This window comes from Simochromis diagramma, unplaced genomic scaffold (assembly GCF_900408965.1).
Source record: "Simochromis diagramma unplaced genomic scaffold, fSimDia1.1 OVJJ01000389.1, whole genome shotgun sequence".
Classification (NCBI taxonomy): Eukaryota; Metazoa; Chordata; class Actinopteri; order Cichliformes; family Cichlidae; genus Simochromis; species Simochromis diagramma.
This window is the reverse complement of record NW_024387227.1, coordinates 2275894-2292512: the sequence shown is the minus strand read 5'-3', so window position 1 is coordinate 2292512 and position 16619 is coordinate 2275894. Positions and strand designations below refer to the sequence as shown.

The 16619-nt window shown below is 39.7% G+C and overlaps 1 protein-coding gene across 1 annotated transcript; it reads left to right on the top strand.

Annotated features, from left to right (window-relative positions):
* The first annotated feature begins 1532 nt into the window (after positions 1-1532).
* LOC120746685 (inter-alpha-trypsin inhibitor heavy chain H3-like) lies at positions 1533-15906 on the top strand. Its single transcript, XM_040052115.1, has 20 exons — positions 1533-1674; positions 2510-2670; positions 2802-2906; positions 3167-3329; positions 3425-3535; positions 5329-5457; positions 5575-5691; positions 5786-5954; positions 6048-6158; positions 6313-6494; positions 6598-6777; positions 6865-6986; positions 9808-10052; positions 10526-10582; positions 10712-10753; positions 11242-11352; positions 11432-11609; positions 15143-15291; positions 15491-15575; positions 15667-15906. Exons 1-20 carry the CDS (start codon positions 1603-1605, stop codon positions 15779-15781), a joined length of 2604 nt encoding a protein of 867 aa, XP_039908049.1. The 5' UTR covers positions 1533-1602; the 3' UTR covers positions 15782-15906.
* Positions 15907-16619: the final 713 nt, after the last annotated feature.

Below are 16619 nucleotides of genomic sequence, written 5' to 3'. Positions count from 1 at the left end.
AATGCAATCCATTATTGTTATTGTTATTATTGTCCAAGGAAATCTAAAAAGTAGAACTCCAGAATTACACAAATTGTCAAGGTGTCTTGGAAGCATTTCTAAATAACTGGAGATTCCAAGATTGTTAGTTTAAACAGTTGTGTATATACACAAGTCAATCTGGATGTGTCACCACATTGCCAAGGTCTTAAAGAAGGCCAGCAGCCACCCTCAGATGTGAGGAAATTAGTGATGTTCAGGAACAACACTGGATCTACCAATGTTCAAGTACGCTATCAACTGGAAACTGGTTTCATCATCGACCAAGACATGTTGACCAAGAAAGAAACCCCTGCTCCAAATTCCACAGATTTAATACTGATTGAAACCTGCAGCTGCCCACATGGGCAAGCAAACTGGCTTCTAGAAAAAATGTTTTGGACAGATGGAGAAAAGATTGTGCTACTTGGCCACAATGACAAGAGGTATGTTTGGAGGAGTAAAGATGAGGCTAAGAAACCTGAAAACTCTGTACCCGCAGTCAAGCATGGTGGTGGTAGTGTCGTGGTCTGGAGCTGTTTTGTTGCTAGTGGTACTGCAACACTGCACAAGGTGGATGAAATAATGAAGCAGGAGCAGGAGGACTCCACATATGTTGACTTGGAGGTGATTTGGACACAACTGGGTGTTCCAACAGAATGCTAATCTGAAGCACACGCCAATTACAGTTTTGGATAAAGAAAGCAAACATCTGCAATGGCCAAAGCTTCAGCCTTAATCCTATGTGGACAACACTTAAAAGCTGGCTCTATGCAAAGAAACTAATTTAAATGAACTCAGTTATGCCAATTATGCCAAGAAGAGTGGTTAAATATCCAGCCAAATTATGCCAGAAGCTTGTTAATTGCTACCAAAAGCATTTGGCTTGGGTTCAATTTGCGAAACGACTTTAAACCAAATATTAATGATGGTGTATGTATAGATTTGACACTGTGTGGATTAGATAAAATTTAAAATAAATTTAAAAAATAATCCAATTCATGGTTTTTAAAGTCGTTAAAGATGAATGCTGTATTCAACCTTGGAAAAAGAACTTTTCAAATAAATCATTAAAAGCCCCAAATGACCATGATATTCATGCCAGTGATGAATGCTTTATCTAATGCTTGCAATGAAACCTTCAAGGCTGTTTTTCCCAGCACCTTTCAGATGGTTTCAGAATGGCACAGTCTCAACTACATACTTTAAGTCATAAATATATATTTTGCCCTAAACAAAACATTATTAGTTACAGTCACTAGTAATGGAAAGACAAATTATTGCCAAGACATGAAACAGAATTTCCTGTCACTAATGAAAAGACAGCCGTGGGACCAAAGTCCTGATAAAGTGCACAGGTTTGACCCTCAATGTAAACATGAACTCCCACAGAAACTGCTGGACTTCTGGTAAATTACTGATTTACTTATGCGAGTGGGTGTTTTTGTCACAGACAGTTGTTGAAACTGGAGATAGGGAAAACAGAGTTTGAACTTTAAAAAAATAGGTACACAATAACGCTGTCCTTGTTTGAGTTCAAAAGAGTGTTTTGGCTGTTTTGCTGGTATTTTGGTTAGAGGCGTCATGGGGAGAACCGTGGTGCAAATCACCTTCATCATATTCCTGCTGGCTTTGGCTTCCACGCTGCCAAACAAGGTAAGTTCAGTACACATAAAGGGCAGCAACAGTATTTCAATGTAACAAAATCCTTAAAAAGTGCTATTTATACTTCACAGATAACAAGAGATTTATGAGGTACATTGATTTTTATCTCTCTTGGCATCTTTCAGTCAGGTGAAATACACTGAACTTTGAAGGGTGAAGGTCCTTTTGACTTCTTCCTCCAGGGTTACTTCATGTTGGTCCTATTACATGATAATAATTTAACATAAGGACTGGAATAAGCTTAAGCCTTTAAGTAACAGATAGAAGATAATGTAATGACACCTGAAGTGAAGAAATCCTGAATGTGTGCATGTTTACTGTATCCTTTGTCTAGAGTCAGAGTATAAAGTAGTCTATTAGCTCATTTTAATGTTTAAAGATTAACATTTAATTAACGTTTATACATTTAATAACAGTGATGGTTAGTGGTAGATTAAGTGATTTATCATCATCCACAAAAACAAAACAAAACAAAACAAAACAAAAATCAACACATAGCACAGTGTAAAACTCTGTTTCCATGTATTTACTGCATCCTGGTGAACTGTTGGCATTTATCAGGTTGCAATAAATATTTGATAATTTATTGCACCCAGCAGCTGCAGTGTGTCAGCTGGTGATTCTATTAATTCATTTATTTCCATGTGTTGATGTTTTTCAGCACATAACCAGTCACATTTATGGTGTGGATGTGTATCTATTTCCCTCATGGCGATGATATCATCCAAAAACAAATTATTTTTCTGCTAAATTTGACCTTTGGTCAGCTGCTAAGCTCAGTTAACCATTATGTTTTCTGTGAAATGTGCCTCCTGTGTTTGCTCAGGATGACTGGGACATCTACAGCTTTCACATCAACTCCACAGTGACCAGTCGTTATGCCACCACTGTCATCACAAGCCGTGTGGCCAATCGTATGAACGAGTCAAAGGAAATTGAATTCCATGTTCGGATTCCCAAGAATGCCTTCATCAGTAAATTTCGAATGTGTGTGAAGTTAAAAGGATCTGTAACGATCCAGAGACATTTGCAAATAATGAATTCTACAGTGAAGAACAAAGTACAGGATACTCAGTAGTGTGTGCATTTACACAAGATCTTTTCTTGGTCCTCTTCAGGTTTATTGATGGCCAGATTTATGATGGTGTTGTAAAAGCTAAGGAGCAAGCTCAGCAGCAGTACACTGAAGCTGTGTCCCGTGGTGAAAGTGCTGGACTTGTCAGGTATTAACTAAATGATGAAATTATACATATTGTACAAATACACTGAGTGTTCCTTTGGATAAAGAAGAAGAAAAAGAAAATATTTCTGTCATTCAAAATTAGTTTGGTCTGTTCTTGTGTTTTCTCTTCTTTCTTCATTTCTCTAAAATAATGTTAATTGTGAATAGGAAAATATATTTTGAGTTAATCTTATTCCCTTTTCAAGTTCAAACTACAGCCATAATTACAATTTAGTAAAATAATTATTGTTTCTGCTATAGTTCTGTAGGGAGGACACTGGAGGAATTTAAGACCTCTGTAACTGTGGCTGCTCACAAAAAGGTCACTTTTGAACTCACATATGAGGAACTAATGAAACGCACACATGGCAAGTACGAGCTGCAAATTCATGCTCGACCCATGCAGCCTGTCAGAGACTTCAAGGTGACTGTCTTTTTGGTATCTATTAGTGGAAAATGCTGAGATAACAGCACACATGATGAGATCTTTTATTTTTATTATATTGTATTTATTACCAGGTGGATGTGTACATTCACGAAGAAGCCGGCATCAGTTTCATCGATGTGAAAGGAGGCCTGAGCACCAACGCCCTCGCTAATGCCATCACCAAAACACATGCAGATAAACAGGTACTGAAATCTTTTTTGTTGTAGAACAGTAAAAAAACACGAGCTTTCTAACAAGAGACAGTGTGAGGTACTAACAGATCATTATTAATTTGCAGTAAGACGCAGCTTATTCTCAGTGTAAAATGTATGATTATAAAATGATCAAAATGCACAAATAACCATTACGGTAATGATGATATTTCTTCCAAAATTATAGCTCATTTCTCGTCATTGTACACAACACAAATGCTAGCAAAGTTCTGATGTCTGGCGTAATGTAGATGGCAGCACATCGTGCTTCCAAATCGTAAAAATCCTACAGCAGTTTATTAACTAGAGATCACTTGGAAGAACTGAACATGATTTACAGAATTTACATGAGATACAGAATTGGATTAATAATTATTTGGCGATTAGATTCTGATGAACCATCATAGTAGAATGAGGTCCCAGCAATGATAGGCATAAGGGCAGGATCCCCATGGATTCTAGATGCCAGTGAAGGTGAAGGTGAAGATGGAGACATGGATGCGCCTCTGAATGATCAGTCGGAGGTGGACATGGTGATGAGACAGGCTGGATGAATGAATGGCAGAAGAGAACTGAGATTTTAAAACACACCAAACAAAGTCTGATTGGCTCATAAAAGGTTTGGAAGAAAATGATTGGACTAGAAAAATGCTGTCAGCACCAGTGTTTGGGTCATTACTCAAGAAAAATCAACTATCACACAATACTTAACAAAAAAAGTAACGTAGAACATTACTTTCTTACTTGCAGGAGAAGGTAATTTGTTACATTACTTGTTAAATTACGTTATCATCACTCCATAAAATGACCTGAAACAGTTACATAATTACCAGAAAACAACAGAAACCTGAGGCTACAGTCCCACACACAAACACAGATCCCTATCATATTGCGGATGAAGACAGTCTTGCTTTTAGTGTTTACAGATGAACACAAAGCAGAGAAAAAACAGCCCAAAGAGACTAGAAAAGAGGCTGGTTTCTAAATCTTCTTAATATGTTTTTTTCTGTACATGGCTAAGTTTTAACCCACATTTGTCTTTGCAGCAGTGAAGTGTTTTTGGTTTTCTGAAGTATTCACGATGCAGTGGTTCAAATACATATTGTCATGGTCCGGAGTCTGTGACTCCGTGTTTATGTTAAGTTTATTATTATTCTGTGGTTTTGGTTATCTTGGGTTTTTGTACTCTTCTGTTTCACATTTCATGTTCCTATGTCGGTGTCCTCCAGTCTGTGTTTAGTTGGTGTGTGTTGTGTTCAGTCGGTGTGTTTCCTGTTTTACTTTGAAGGTCTCTGTCTGATGTCAGTGTGTTCTGTTTACGTTTCCCCTGCCTCGTCAGCAGTTATGTCTCCCAAGTGTGTTTCCCTCCTGTTTCCCATCCCCTGATTACTGGTGTGTGTAAGTGTGTGTTCCCTCGTCCTCGTTGCTGGTTCGTCTGCTTCTCTCCGTCCGTCTTCCTGTGTATTTTCCTGTGCCTCCCTGCATATCTCTTTCCGGTTAGTTTCAGTTAGTTTTTCCAGTTTAGGTTTTCTTAGTTTCATGTTTCACCCTCGCCATCTCTGTTGTATCCACTGTTGGTAAATAAAGTCACTTGCACCACTGCTGCCGCATCTTGGGTCCTTATAATTCACAAATTCACAATTCAAAAACATAATTTCAGTAGTTGACTAATCATTTAATTCTGTTTGCATTTACATTTTCAGCAGACCATGTATACAGAAAATAAAATCACTGACATCTCTCTCTTTCAAGTTCCTAAACTCTGTGATTCACTCTGTTTCCAGGCGTGGGTGTATTTCTATCCAACAGTCGACCAACAGAAAATGTGTGACAGCTGTGGAGATCAGGGTATGAATGGAGATCTGGTTATAGTTTACGACGTTAACAGGGATAATGGACTGGGACACATCAAGGTAAACCCTGGTCTTTTAGCAACACAAACCGTATGACTTGGGCTAAAAAGCTTCTTGAATAATCCTATAACCAATCAAGTTGTGTTTTTTTGGGTTTTTTTAATAACGCCGCCTTAGAAATCTGACGGGTACTTTGTTCATCATTTTGCACCATCTGATCTTCCACGGATACCAAAAAATGTCGTCTTTGTTATTGATCAAAGTGGCTCAATGGGGGGCAGAAAAATTGAGCAGGTAAAGTATTTGAAGTGTCTGTTTCTAATATTTTTTTACATTTTTAATGAAAAGAAAAACAATATGTAGCCATGAATTATGTTTTCTTACCCAGACTAGGACCGCATTAATCCACATTCTGAATGATCTGGCAGAAGATGATCACTTTGGTCTGATCACTTTTGATGACAGAATTTCTTACTGGAAGCGAGAACTCGTTCAGGCCAACAAGAAAAACCTGGAAAGTGCCAAAAACTTTGCACACAATATTCAAGACAGAGGATGTGAGAAGTTGCAGTAAATACACATTTTGGAATATCAACAGTTGGGAGGAGAATAGCAGTACTGAAAATGTATTTGTTGTTGTTGCATTTCAGCCACAGACATAAATGAAGCAGTGCTGCAAGGAGCACGTATGCTGAATGCACATAACAGAGAAGGTTCAGCATCTATCCTTATACTTCTCACAGATGGAGACCCAACCTCAGGTTATAATAAAACACATCTGTAAACAAATGTACACAAATATTTCATGAAACTGAGATCTTTATGAGCTTATTGTGGTTAAAAGTCCTGATTTATTATGAATTATGAGACTACATTGTTTCTGAGCTGAACTGGGTATGTCTCGTCTTTTTTCAGGGGTGACAAATCTGGAGAAAATCCAGTCAAATGTAAGACAGGCTATTGCAGGCAAATTCCCACTGTACTGTCTCGGTTTCGGTTTTGATGTTAATTTCAATTTCCTTGAGAAAATGTCGCTGCAAAATAACGGTGTGGCACGGCGGATATATGAAGACTCTGATGCTGATTTACAGCTGAAGGTATTTAAATTATGCATGCTCTTCTTTTATGTGATTTGAAACCCCTGAGAATTGAAAGAAAAAAGAGCATGATTTGTATCACTTCCACACTGTATGTCAACAGGGTTTCTATGAAGAGGTGGCCACACCTCTACTGACAGATGTGACAATGATCTATGTGGGTGGGACCAATCTAACCCAGACTAACTTCAGTCAGTATTATAATGGTTCTGAGATTGTGGTAGCCGGTGAGATCACAGATAATAACATTGAAACCTTCACCCCTCAAGTTGTGGCTATTTCAGTAAGAATCAATCCAAAGGACTCATCAGCAGAACTCTTCTCAAAACCTTTTTTGTGATAGACTGACGTTACAATTAATTTATTACAGAGTAATAGAAGAATAATGTTCTCTAACCCAAATGAAACCGTGGAATCCACTGGAACAGTGTCTGATGACCGTATCCAGAGGGTTTGGGCGTACCTCACAGTTAAACAGCTTCTGGACAAAGAGTGAGTTTGACTTACAGCATCTTTCCTTGTATGACTCTGAAATGTGTTATCAGCTGTTATGTCTTTAAAATTTCTACCTCTACATCATCCATCCATCCATCCATCTTCATCCGCTTATCCGAGGTCGGGTCGCGGGGGTAGCAGCCTAAGCAAAGAGGTCCAGACCTCCCTCTCCCCAGCCACCTCCTCCAGCTTGTCCGGGGGAATACCAAGGCGTTCCCAGGCCAGCCGAGAGATATAATCTCTCCAGCGTGTCCTGGGTCTGCCCCGGGGCCTCCTCCCGGTGGGACATGCCTGGAACACCTCGCCCAGGAGGCGCCCAGGGGGCATCCTTGCCAGATGCCCGAACCACCTCAGCTGGCTCCTTTCGATGTGGAGCAGCAGCTGCTCTACTCTGAGCCCCTCCCGGATGGCCGAACTTCTCACCCTATCTCTAAGGGAGAGGCCAGCCACCCTTCGGAGGAAGCTCATTTCCGCCGCTTGTATCCGCGATCTCGTTCTTTCGGTCACTACCCACAGCTCGTGGCCATAGGTGAGGGTAGGGACGTAGATCGACCGGTAAATTGAGAGCTTCGCTTTTACACTCAGCTCCCTCTTCACCACGACTGACCGGTGCAGCGTCCGCATTACTGCAGCCGCAGCCCCAATCCGTCTGTCGATCTCCGGCTCCCTTCTCCCATCACTCGCGAACAAGACCCCGAGATACTTGAACTCCTCCACTTGGGGCAGGAACTCATCCCCGACCCGGAGTGGGCACTCCACCCTTTTCCGGCTGAGAACCATGGCCTCAGATTTGGAGGTGCTGATCCTCATTCCCGCTGCGTCACACTCGGCTGCGAACCGCTCCAGTGCGAGCTGGAGGCCCTCACCCGATGAAGCCAACAGAACCACATCATCCGCAAAAATCAGAGATGAGATTCTGAGGCCACCAAAGCGAAAGCCCTCCGCCACTTGGCTGCGCCTAGAAATCCTGTCCATAAAAATTATGAACAGAACCGGAGACAAAGGGCAGCCCTGGCGGAGCCCATCACCCACCGGGAACGAGTCCGACTTATTGCCGGCAATGCGAACCAAGCTCTTGCAACGGTTGTATAGGGATTGAATGGCCCGTAGCAATGGGCCAGACACCCCATACTCCCGCAACACCTCCCACAGGACACCCCGAGGGACACGGTCGAATGCCTTCTCCAGGTCCACAAAACACATGTAGACTGGTTGGGCAAACTCCCATGCACCCTCAAGTATCCTGGAGAGGATAAAGAGCTGGTCCAGTGTTCCGCGACCAGGACGAAAACCGCATTGTTCCTCCTGTATCCGAGGTTCGACTAGCGGACGAACTCTCCTCTCCAGCACCCTGGCATAGACTTTCCCAGGGAGGCTGAGGAGTGTGATCTCCCTGTAGTTGGAACACACCCTCCGGTCCCCCTTCTTAAAGATGGGGACCACCACCCCGGTCTGCCAGTCCACAGGCACTGCCCCTGATCTCCACGCAACATTGCAGAGACGTGTCAACCAAGACAGCCCTACAACGTCCAGCGCCTTCAGGAACTCGGGGCGGACCTCATCAACACCAGGGGCTCTGCCACCAAGGAGTTGTTTAACTGCCTCAGTGACCTCGCCCCCGGAAATTGGCGGGTCATACCCCTCATCCCCAGACTCTGCTTCCTCCTCGGAAGACGTGTCAGTGGGATTAAGGAGGTCCTCGAAGTATTCCTTCCACCGCCCGACAATTTTCTCAGTCGACGTCAACAGCGCTCCGCCAGCACTATACACAGCGCAGGTAGAGCACCGCTTTCCCCTCCTGAGACGCCTGACGGTTTGCCAGAATCTCTTCGAGGCAGTCCGAAAGTCTTTTTCCATGGCCTCTCCGAACTCCTCCCACACCCGAGTTTTTGCTTCAGCCACTGCCCGAGCCGCATTCCGCTTGGCCTGTCGATACCTGTCGGCTGCCTCCGGAGTCCCACAGGCTAACCAAGCCCGATAGGCTCTACATCAGTGTCTTCAAAACACTATAAAATAAAAAATATATATAAAACTGTATTTATTTTATACTTTTCTTTGTTTATTTTTCTGATATTTTAAGCATATATAATCATTGAATGCTGTTTAGGATCACATTATATATACATTATAAGAAAAGTCTGGATATATTGAATGGATGTCTGAATATATAGAATTAAATGTAAACATACAGACTGAAACTTGAATGTTTAGAATGAAATTTGAATATACAAGGTGTCAGAAAGACAGGTGAACTGCAGTAAGACAATATGTTTTAAGTTTGTTAGATCAGGGCAGCAGGTTGAAATTAAAAATTCCAAGTAGAAGTCTGTTAAAGGGACATCAGATAATATGCCTGCAGTAATAAACTGTGTTCTCTTCAGTGTTGAATAGTTTGACATCAACATCTCCATTTCTTACCTTTCTATTAAATAGTCATGTACATCTCCCACATAAAATTATATTAGTACAATTAGGTTTGTTCATCATCACTCATCTCCTTAAATTTCAAAAACAACGTTTTTCACATCTTTTTAAAGGCAGAGTTTTTACACTTAATCATAAAAGTATGTTTCTCAGAAGCTAAGGATTTGGACAATATAGACAGCAAAGCTGTCTATGGTCTGGTAATGGATCTCTATGATTTGGCAAGACTGTATTTTGCCTGTAACAAACAATAGATTGTGTGTTTTTATGAACTTTGCTGAATTGACTTTCAGTGAAGAAAATCTCTTAGATACATATTTTAGGACATGGATTCAGCTTAACACCTGTAATGTGTGAAGTTACATACAAAACCATTTTACACTTTGTCACACAGGCTTCAATTATCTGGACCTGAGAAAGAGAAAGTGAAGAAGGAAGCTATGGAGCTGTCACTGAAGTACAGTTTTGTGACCCCTCTCACATCTATGGTGGTCACAAAGCCTCCAGGAGAAAACACAGATGTGCTTCATAAACCAAAGGAAGGTGAAACATCACGGAGATGGCAGTCGCCAGGAGGTCAACCCAATTTAGCACACCTTACTCCTGCTAGTGGGGGTTCTAGTGGGTGGGTTCATTCTGGTGAGCAAATCAAACCAATACAACAACATTCATCAGTTCAGCTGAGGAGACGATTGCTTACAGTACAGAGATGTTCTGTGAATGAAAGAAAGGGAGTATGAAATAGACTGAGTCAAATAGATGTGAGTCAGACAGAAGCAGGATGTAAGATGCAAGCTGAGGCAGCTTAAATTGGGTGGTACAAGTGGCTAGTGGCTAGGTTAGTGTACAGGAACACCTGCCGCATAGGATTAGAAATCCCCATGGGAGACACCACTAAAGGTGTGTGTGTGTGTGTGTGTGTGTGTGTGTGTGTGTGTGTGTGAGCTATTTAAAGATTTAGTTAAGAACTTTAGTGTCAGGGCATGGATGTTAGTAAAAGCATTAATTAAACTCAATTATAAATGAATTAGTTATCCTTATTTATTATTATGTCCCCTGCATTGCCTCTAGCAATATTAACTTTATGTAATGTGTGTAAATGTTTTTTACAGCTGTTGATTTACTTTATGGGATTCGCTCCTACGATTACCTGCTCTATGAAGATGCAGGTACTGTATTGCATACATGGAATACTTTTTTTGTTCTAAGACAGTCAAAGATTTTTTATTGTCATGCAATGTCAACCAGAGATCTGAAATTTTCTGGTATGTAACTAGTGCTGTTTAAATTATTTGCAGATTATTTAAAGGCTACCCATGTCCCAATTGAAGTAACTGACGGTACTGTATTGCATTGATGGAATACTTTTTTTTTTCTAAGAAAATCAAAGACTTTAAAGAGGGGACTTTGGAAAAAAAAATCCTCAAAAAAAAAAAAAGAAAAGGGGAAAAACAATTTTTGGATAAAATGGTCTTTAGTGCTATGCATGATAAAGTCTCTTACACTTTTATTGGAAAACTTGTATTTATAGGTGAAAATTTAAAAAAATCTATATCACCATGACACTTTCTTAACTTAAGGCAAGTTTTCTAACATTCTATGACTGCATAGGAAACTTTTTTTTTTTTTAATATAAAAATTGATTCATTTTCAGAATTGTGAAATAGACAAAGTATGTAAAATTAAAGAAGTGTTTTATGTTTACTTTTCCAAAACTCTGAAAAAAAAATTCAAAAATGCCCAATGCATTAAAAGAGTTGAGTAAGTGTTGATTGCACAGGTCTTTATTTTCAGATTCCAGTCTAACTTTTTGTCTCTATACCTCTAGCTCCTCTTCTCCACAGGTTTTTGCTCAACTCAACTGGGAATCAGACTGTTCCACTTTGCTTTGACTTCAGTGGAGCTATAATCCTTAAACTATTTCACCACCCCAGCAGAGGTCAGTAGTAGTCTTTCTCGTGAGTATTTTCACATTTCTCCCCTAGTGGTTAAACAGCAGCATTTCTCTTTTGTTCTAGACCTGTCTGTTAATGGTGAGCTAGATTCAATTGCAACCGGAGGTTTCAGCAAAATTTTTATACACCTCAAAACTCACCAGCATGTTGAGGTTGATGCTGACTCACAGAGAGTCACTGTACGAGATGGACAGACAGTGACATATCAAGCTGCTGGACAGGATCCCTCAACAGTTGGCAGGTGATTTTGCAATATAATGGTCAAAACGTATGTTCTCACAGTATTGTTTACAGATGTGTGCCCTTATTCAGTTCTTTTCCCAGGATTTACATGAGGCAATCAGTATATACATCTCTGATGTCAGTTATATATATGACAAAACATTTGCTGGGAAATGAAACCTTAAAAGGGCAGTTTGGGCCGTTTATTATTTTGATTCTACACTTTTTTGTACGGAGTATTTTGTGAGATTTGGCCAAATCTCACTAATTTAAACATGTCTGCCATAAAATTAAAATAAAAGGTTAATTTCTATCACAACTACAAACACATCAGTAGCAGTGTATAAGCTTCGTAGCACAATATTTACTTTATATTTTTTAAAAGGCTCAAATTATGTCATTTGCTTTAACCATCCAACACACAAGCTCTCAAGCTGAGATACCCAGAGAAACCAAGAACATGGTGGTGAGAGGTCTCACTCTTTAGTAACAGGAAAGAAAAATAATCCAACAAAATAATTTCTGGATGCAACAGCAACTCTTCAATATTGGAATATTGTAAGGCAAATATACCAGGACAAAAAAGGTTTTGGATGGGAAAAGCTAGGAACACCTTGCAGAAAGGCCAAAAAATTAATTCTGTTCATCCAATTCAATTCAATTTATACAGCAATAATAGATTCTTTTCATCATCAGCGTTTTCAGTGGCAGAAATTTGTCACTCATCCAAGTGACCTTTCCAGTCTCAGTTGACTGCAAGTTTCCCAAACCTTATAAACAGTACATTTGCACAATGACTGAAACTAGCACTGAATGAACAATGGGCTGTGAGGTCAGTTTCTTGGCCATTGATATGCAAATTGTCCTGACCATTGATCAACAACCACTGATCGAAGCATCATCTTAAAATGGCCTGCGGAGACAAATGGGATAAGCTTCTTTAGCCATACAACATATGATATCCTTCCATCACCTGTACCATCCTGTCCCCACTGTTCAGTTCCAGCCAGTCTCAAGCACGTATTAGCTGTGTCCCAATTCAGGAATCGCATCTTTCGAAGGATTCGGCCTCCGCTGTCTACGTAAGCCGGGTCCTTCGAAGGCTGAGAAGGCCAGAAGTCTGAGGCTGTTAAATGGGATTGTCTAGCCTTAGTCGCACTGCTCAGGTTGCCCAGCAACCATGCTTGTAGCCGCTAGAAATGTTTTATAGAGGATGGTTTGACAGAATGAAGGCATAAAAAATCATCTTTTTCTTGTTTCATGAGGTTTTTTTTATTTGTTAAGTATCTGAGGCTGAGACCACAGGACTTTAAAAACATGATTGTTGGGCTTCATTTCTATACTGAACAATAATTTTAAGATTAGGTAATAAATAACAATTAGTAACAATTAGTAATAACAACTAATGTTGTTCATGAGACTTGTGCCATCTCATTTTGGTCATGTAAATATAATATGGTCAATATTAAATTTATTGTATTAAATTAAAAACATACAGCACTGAACTTGAACTGTGTTTCAAATACTAAGCTTTAATAAAGATTCAAGTTGCATTTATTTATTCCTATCACTTTATATCTTCATCTCAAACACAGTACATCTTTTATAGTGTAAATATAGATGTATTGTATATAAGAGAGATAAATATTGTTTTGTAAATATGTTGGCATTATTAAATTTGTCTGAATGCTTACATATATGGGTAAAAAGAAAATCTATGAGCTGGGATAACTGTCTGTTTGTGATAAAATGAAAAATGAAAATGTAGACCAATATATTAAATATTCCCTAATATAAACATGTTTTACTGCCTTCATAGTTTTTAACTTGAAGGCCTTGAATACTTTTTCTGACTCTAAAAACAGTTGAATGATAAACTCATTTTAACATTACCTAATAAGACTGATAATTAGGACAGACAATTGGTTATCTTAAACATTTCTAGCAGTCCTTCACAAAGAGAGAACACTCTCTCTCAGCTGGTGCTGGCTCTTCCTCCTCCTCTTTGGGGTCCTTAGGGACTAAGTAAAGAGCTATACAAATACAGGCCATTTACCATTTACCTCTTCCTCAGACTCTGCTTAGTTTGTCCTGGTGGGTCATCAGGGGTGTAAAACCTCACAGATGATCTGCAGCAGCGGGTTCCTTAGTCTGTCCTCACTCTGGCGACTTGCAGTTCTCAAACATGGAAATCAAATGTGCAATAAGCTGTAGGATTCAAACACACTTGTAACTTATGCTTATTCTTTTATTTAACAATCAGAGAGAAAGAAGAAGAGAGAGAAGGGAAAAGTGCAGGACAGACAGAAAGGTGAAAGTCTCAGGTGGCAAACACTACTAAAAAACAGCAACAGAGAATGAGTATTTTCTGTTTGTTATATAAGGAGTACTAAATAAGATAGGATACCTTTATTAGTCCCACAAGGGGAAATTTCATGTTAAGGCTGCCGGCCCAGTCGGTACATTGGCCACATGTTTGGCTCCTATGATTAAAGCACCTTTTTTTTAGCTTAACAAGTGAACCGTTGGCACTAACATCACTAATGTCACGTGACGTTGCCACCATGTGGCCAACAGTAATGTTTTAATGTTCTTTGTTATTAAAACATTTGCATCGCCACATAAATAAGTGATATAAAATTCAATACTTAATTTTAAAAATGTACTCTTCGGCTGCCCCCCTTCAGCCGTTGGCCATTTTTTTTCAAAAAAAAACAAACAAAAACTATCCACCGCTGTGCTATGAATCCTGGGATATGCTGGGCCTGACCACTTGACCCATCCTTCAAATCGGGGGAATAGGAGGACACATTTGTGGGCCGCATTTGGAGCAGCCCTCGAATTGGGACAGCCTTCGTCACCTGGCTGGGACATAATCGGCCTTCAAATGCGGCCTCCGAAGGATGCAGCCCTTGTATTGGGACACAGCTACTGATTGCTTGTAATACCAGTCTGACACATAGAAGATACAACTTGACACACCACCAGGTATTGAGATGCCTGGCAGCTGCACTAGAGCACATGCACATGCAGATTTCCCAGAGGTTTGGAGGACAGGCCTGTAGGACAATCATCAAAACACTGTCAGGGATGCATGCATGTATGCGGATCTATACAGAAACACCCAAGTGAAGATACATAAGTGACAATTATCAATCTTCGATCGAGTAGCAGGAAATCCAAAGGTGCGTGCTGATATTTTGGGATTGTAATATTTATAAAGTTTTCATTAATTTCATGAATTTTTTTTTTACAACCAATGCTTGAATCAAAGGCCCTGCACATGGTGAACCACAAAAAGTGGCTTGACTTATTTTCAATGACACTAGCTTTTGTCAAGCTTAGAAAAGTTTCTATTACCGTATCATTGCCTTGTTGTACCTTCCAGGTAGAAGCAAGTTTGTTGGATTACATGGAGTTGTGACATTGTGAAATGTCTATTACAGCCCTCAGTCGGACAGTAGTCAGCCAAGACTAGTGAAATGATCTGTGAAGGTTTTTAAAATCTTCAAAGAGCTTTATAATATTCATATAAAGTCCATATTTTTCCAGTGTGACAGTGATTGTGCGCGACACTGAAATTCACATTGCATCTGATGACATTCTCCTGGTCATCTCACAACATGAGAAAAATGGCCAAAGACTCCTTTGGCCTGTTTTAAGACAGCAACCCTCAACCAACGACATCGAAGGACTTTTAGGTGAGTGAAACGACATGCATGCACATACTTTGTTCATTGCTTAAGAAATAAATGAATTTGTCAGTGTCATGTTAAGAATATTAACAAAGTTTGCACTGAGCATAAGTGGTTTCTGTAAAAATATCTTGATGCTGGGTCTGTTTTAGTATCTGATTCTAAATGTCAGGTCCTATTTTATTGTTTTACTCCCTTTTTCCAGCTGTAAAGCCTGCAGTGTATGAGGTGGTGCAGCAAGTTCCTGTCACAAAACTAAAGATTAAAAACCAAGAGATAGATGTTACAAGGTACGTTTTTTGTAATGTTTTCAATTTCTTCATTCAAAACAGAAAGCCGTTTAAGATTCCACCAAGACATGAGCTTGTTTTGCTTTTGTAGTGACAGCGCTACTGATTACAGCATCGACCCTCCTGTCACAAAGAACTGCTGGCTTATGTCTGCTGACTCTGCCCTGCAGAGGCCACTGGCAGATTTTTCCGTGGCACAACTTTAAGTGTGAACTGTGCTGAATTACTAGAAAATATTTGGTTTAAAAGTAGAGAAAACATTTTCTTACTGTGGAAAATGTCCTTCCACCTGTTCAAATGAACAAATAAAGTATCCCAGATTGCAAAATGGCTCATGTCTACATAATTTTATTAAAGAAAGAAAGAAAATAAAGAAATAAGGATTTGGAGATTGTGGTGCCAAAATAATACATCTAACCATGTGAATTCTAATGAAACGATTACACAGAAAAAATCCACTGTGTTACTTCAGTGAAGCTTCTAATCTGACCCACATCTAATAAATGACAATAGATAGAGTAAGAGGTTAGAGATTAAGAGATTACTATTAAGAGATTAATAGGCATTTATTCTACACTTTGTTGTTAAACAGAAAGTTAAAACTAATTAGATTATTTTAGTTAAATGAAATATGCTTTGCTGGGTGATTTGTCTGAAAGAGAGTTATACTGTAGAAAAGGGTTGTGCAAACTCAGGGGCTACACTGACTTTTAAAATGTGACAGATGGGTTGGGCCAGCACCAGATGCATACATATCAAGTATAAACATAAATAAGGCTGTGTTCTTGTTGTTGTGTACATGTGGCTGGCAGCTGAAAAGCTGCAGCCGAGGTTCGTAAAAACTGCAACTGGAAATAAAAGTGTGCTGGAAAGTATGACAATGTGGTCGGGTTCGCCATTCATTGTTTACAAAGGAATTTCAGTGTTAATACTTACATTTCCTTTTAGTGGTAACAGTGTGGTTGATCAACCTTTTTTGCCAGTGCATCAAAGTCTGGTGTTAGTTTTGTTGTGGCAATTCTCAGAACAGATCGGAGGTGTTCA

Coding starts and splice junctions, on each gene's coding strand:
- LOC120746685 (XM_040052115.1), top strand. CDS start 1,603: ATGGGGAGAACCGTGGTGCAAATCACCTTCATCATATTCCTGCTGGCT. Junction 5,955..6,047: donor CAATATTCAAGACAGAGGAT/GTGAGAAGTTGC, acceptor GTTGCATTTCAG/CCACAGACATAAATGAAGCA. Junction 10,053..10,525: donor TAGTGGGTGGGTTCATTCTG/GTGAGCAAATCA, acceptor TGTTTTTTACAG/CTGTTGATTTACTTTATGGG.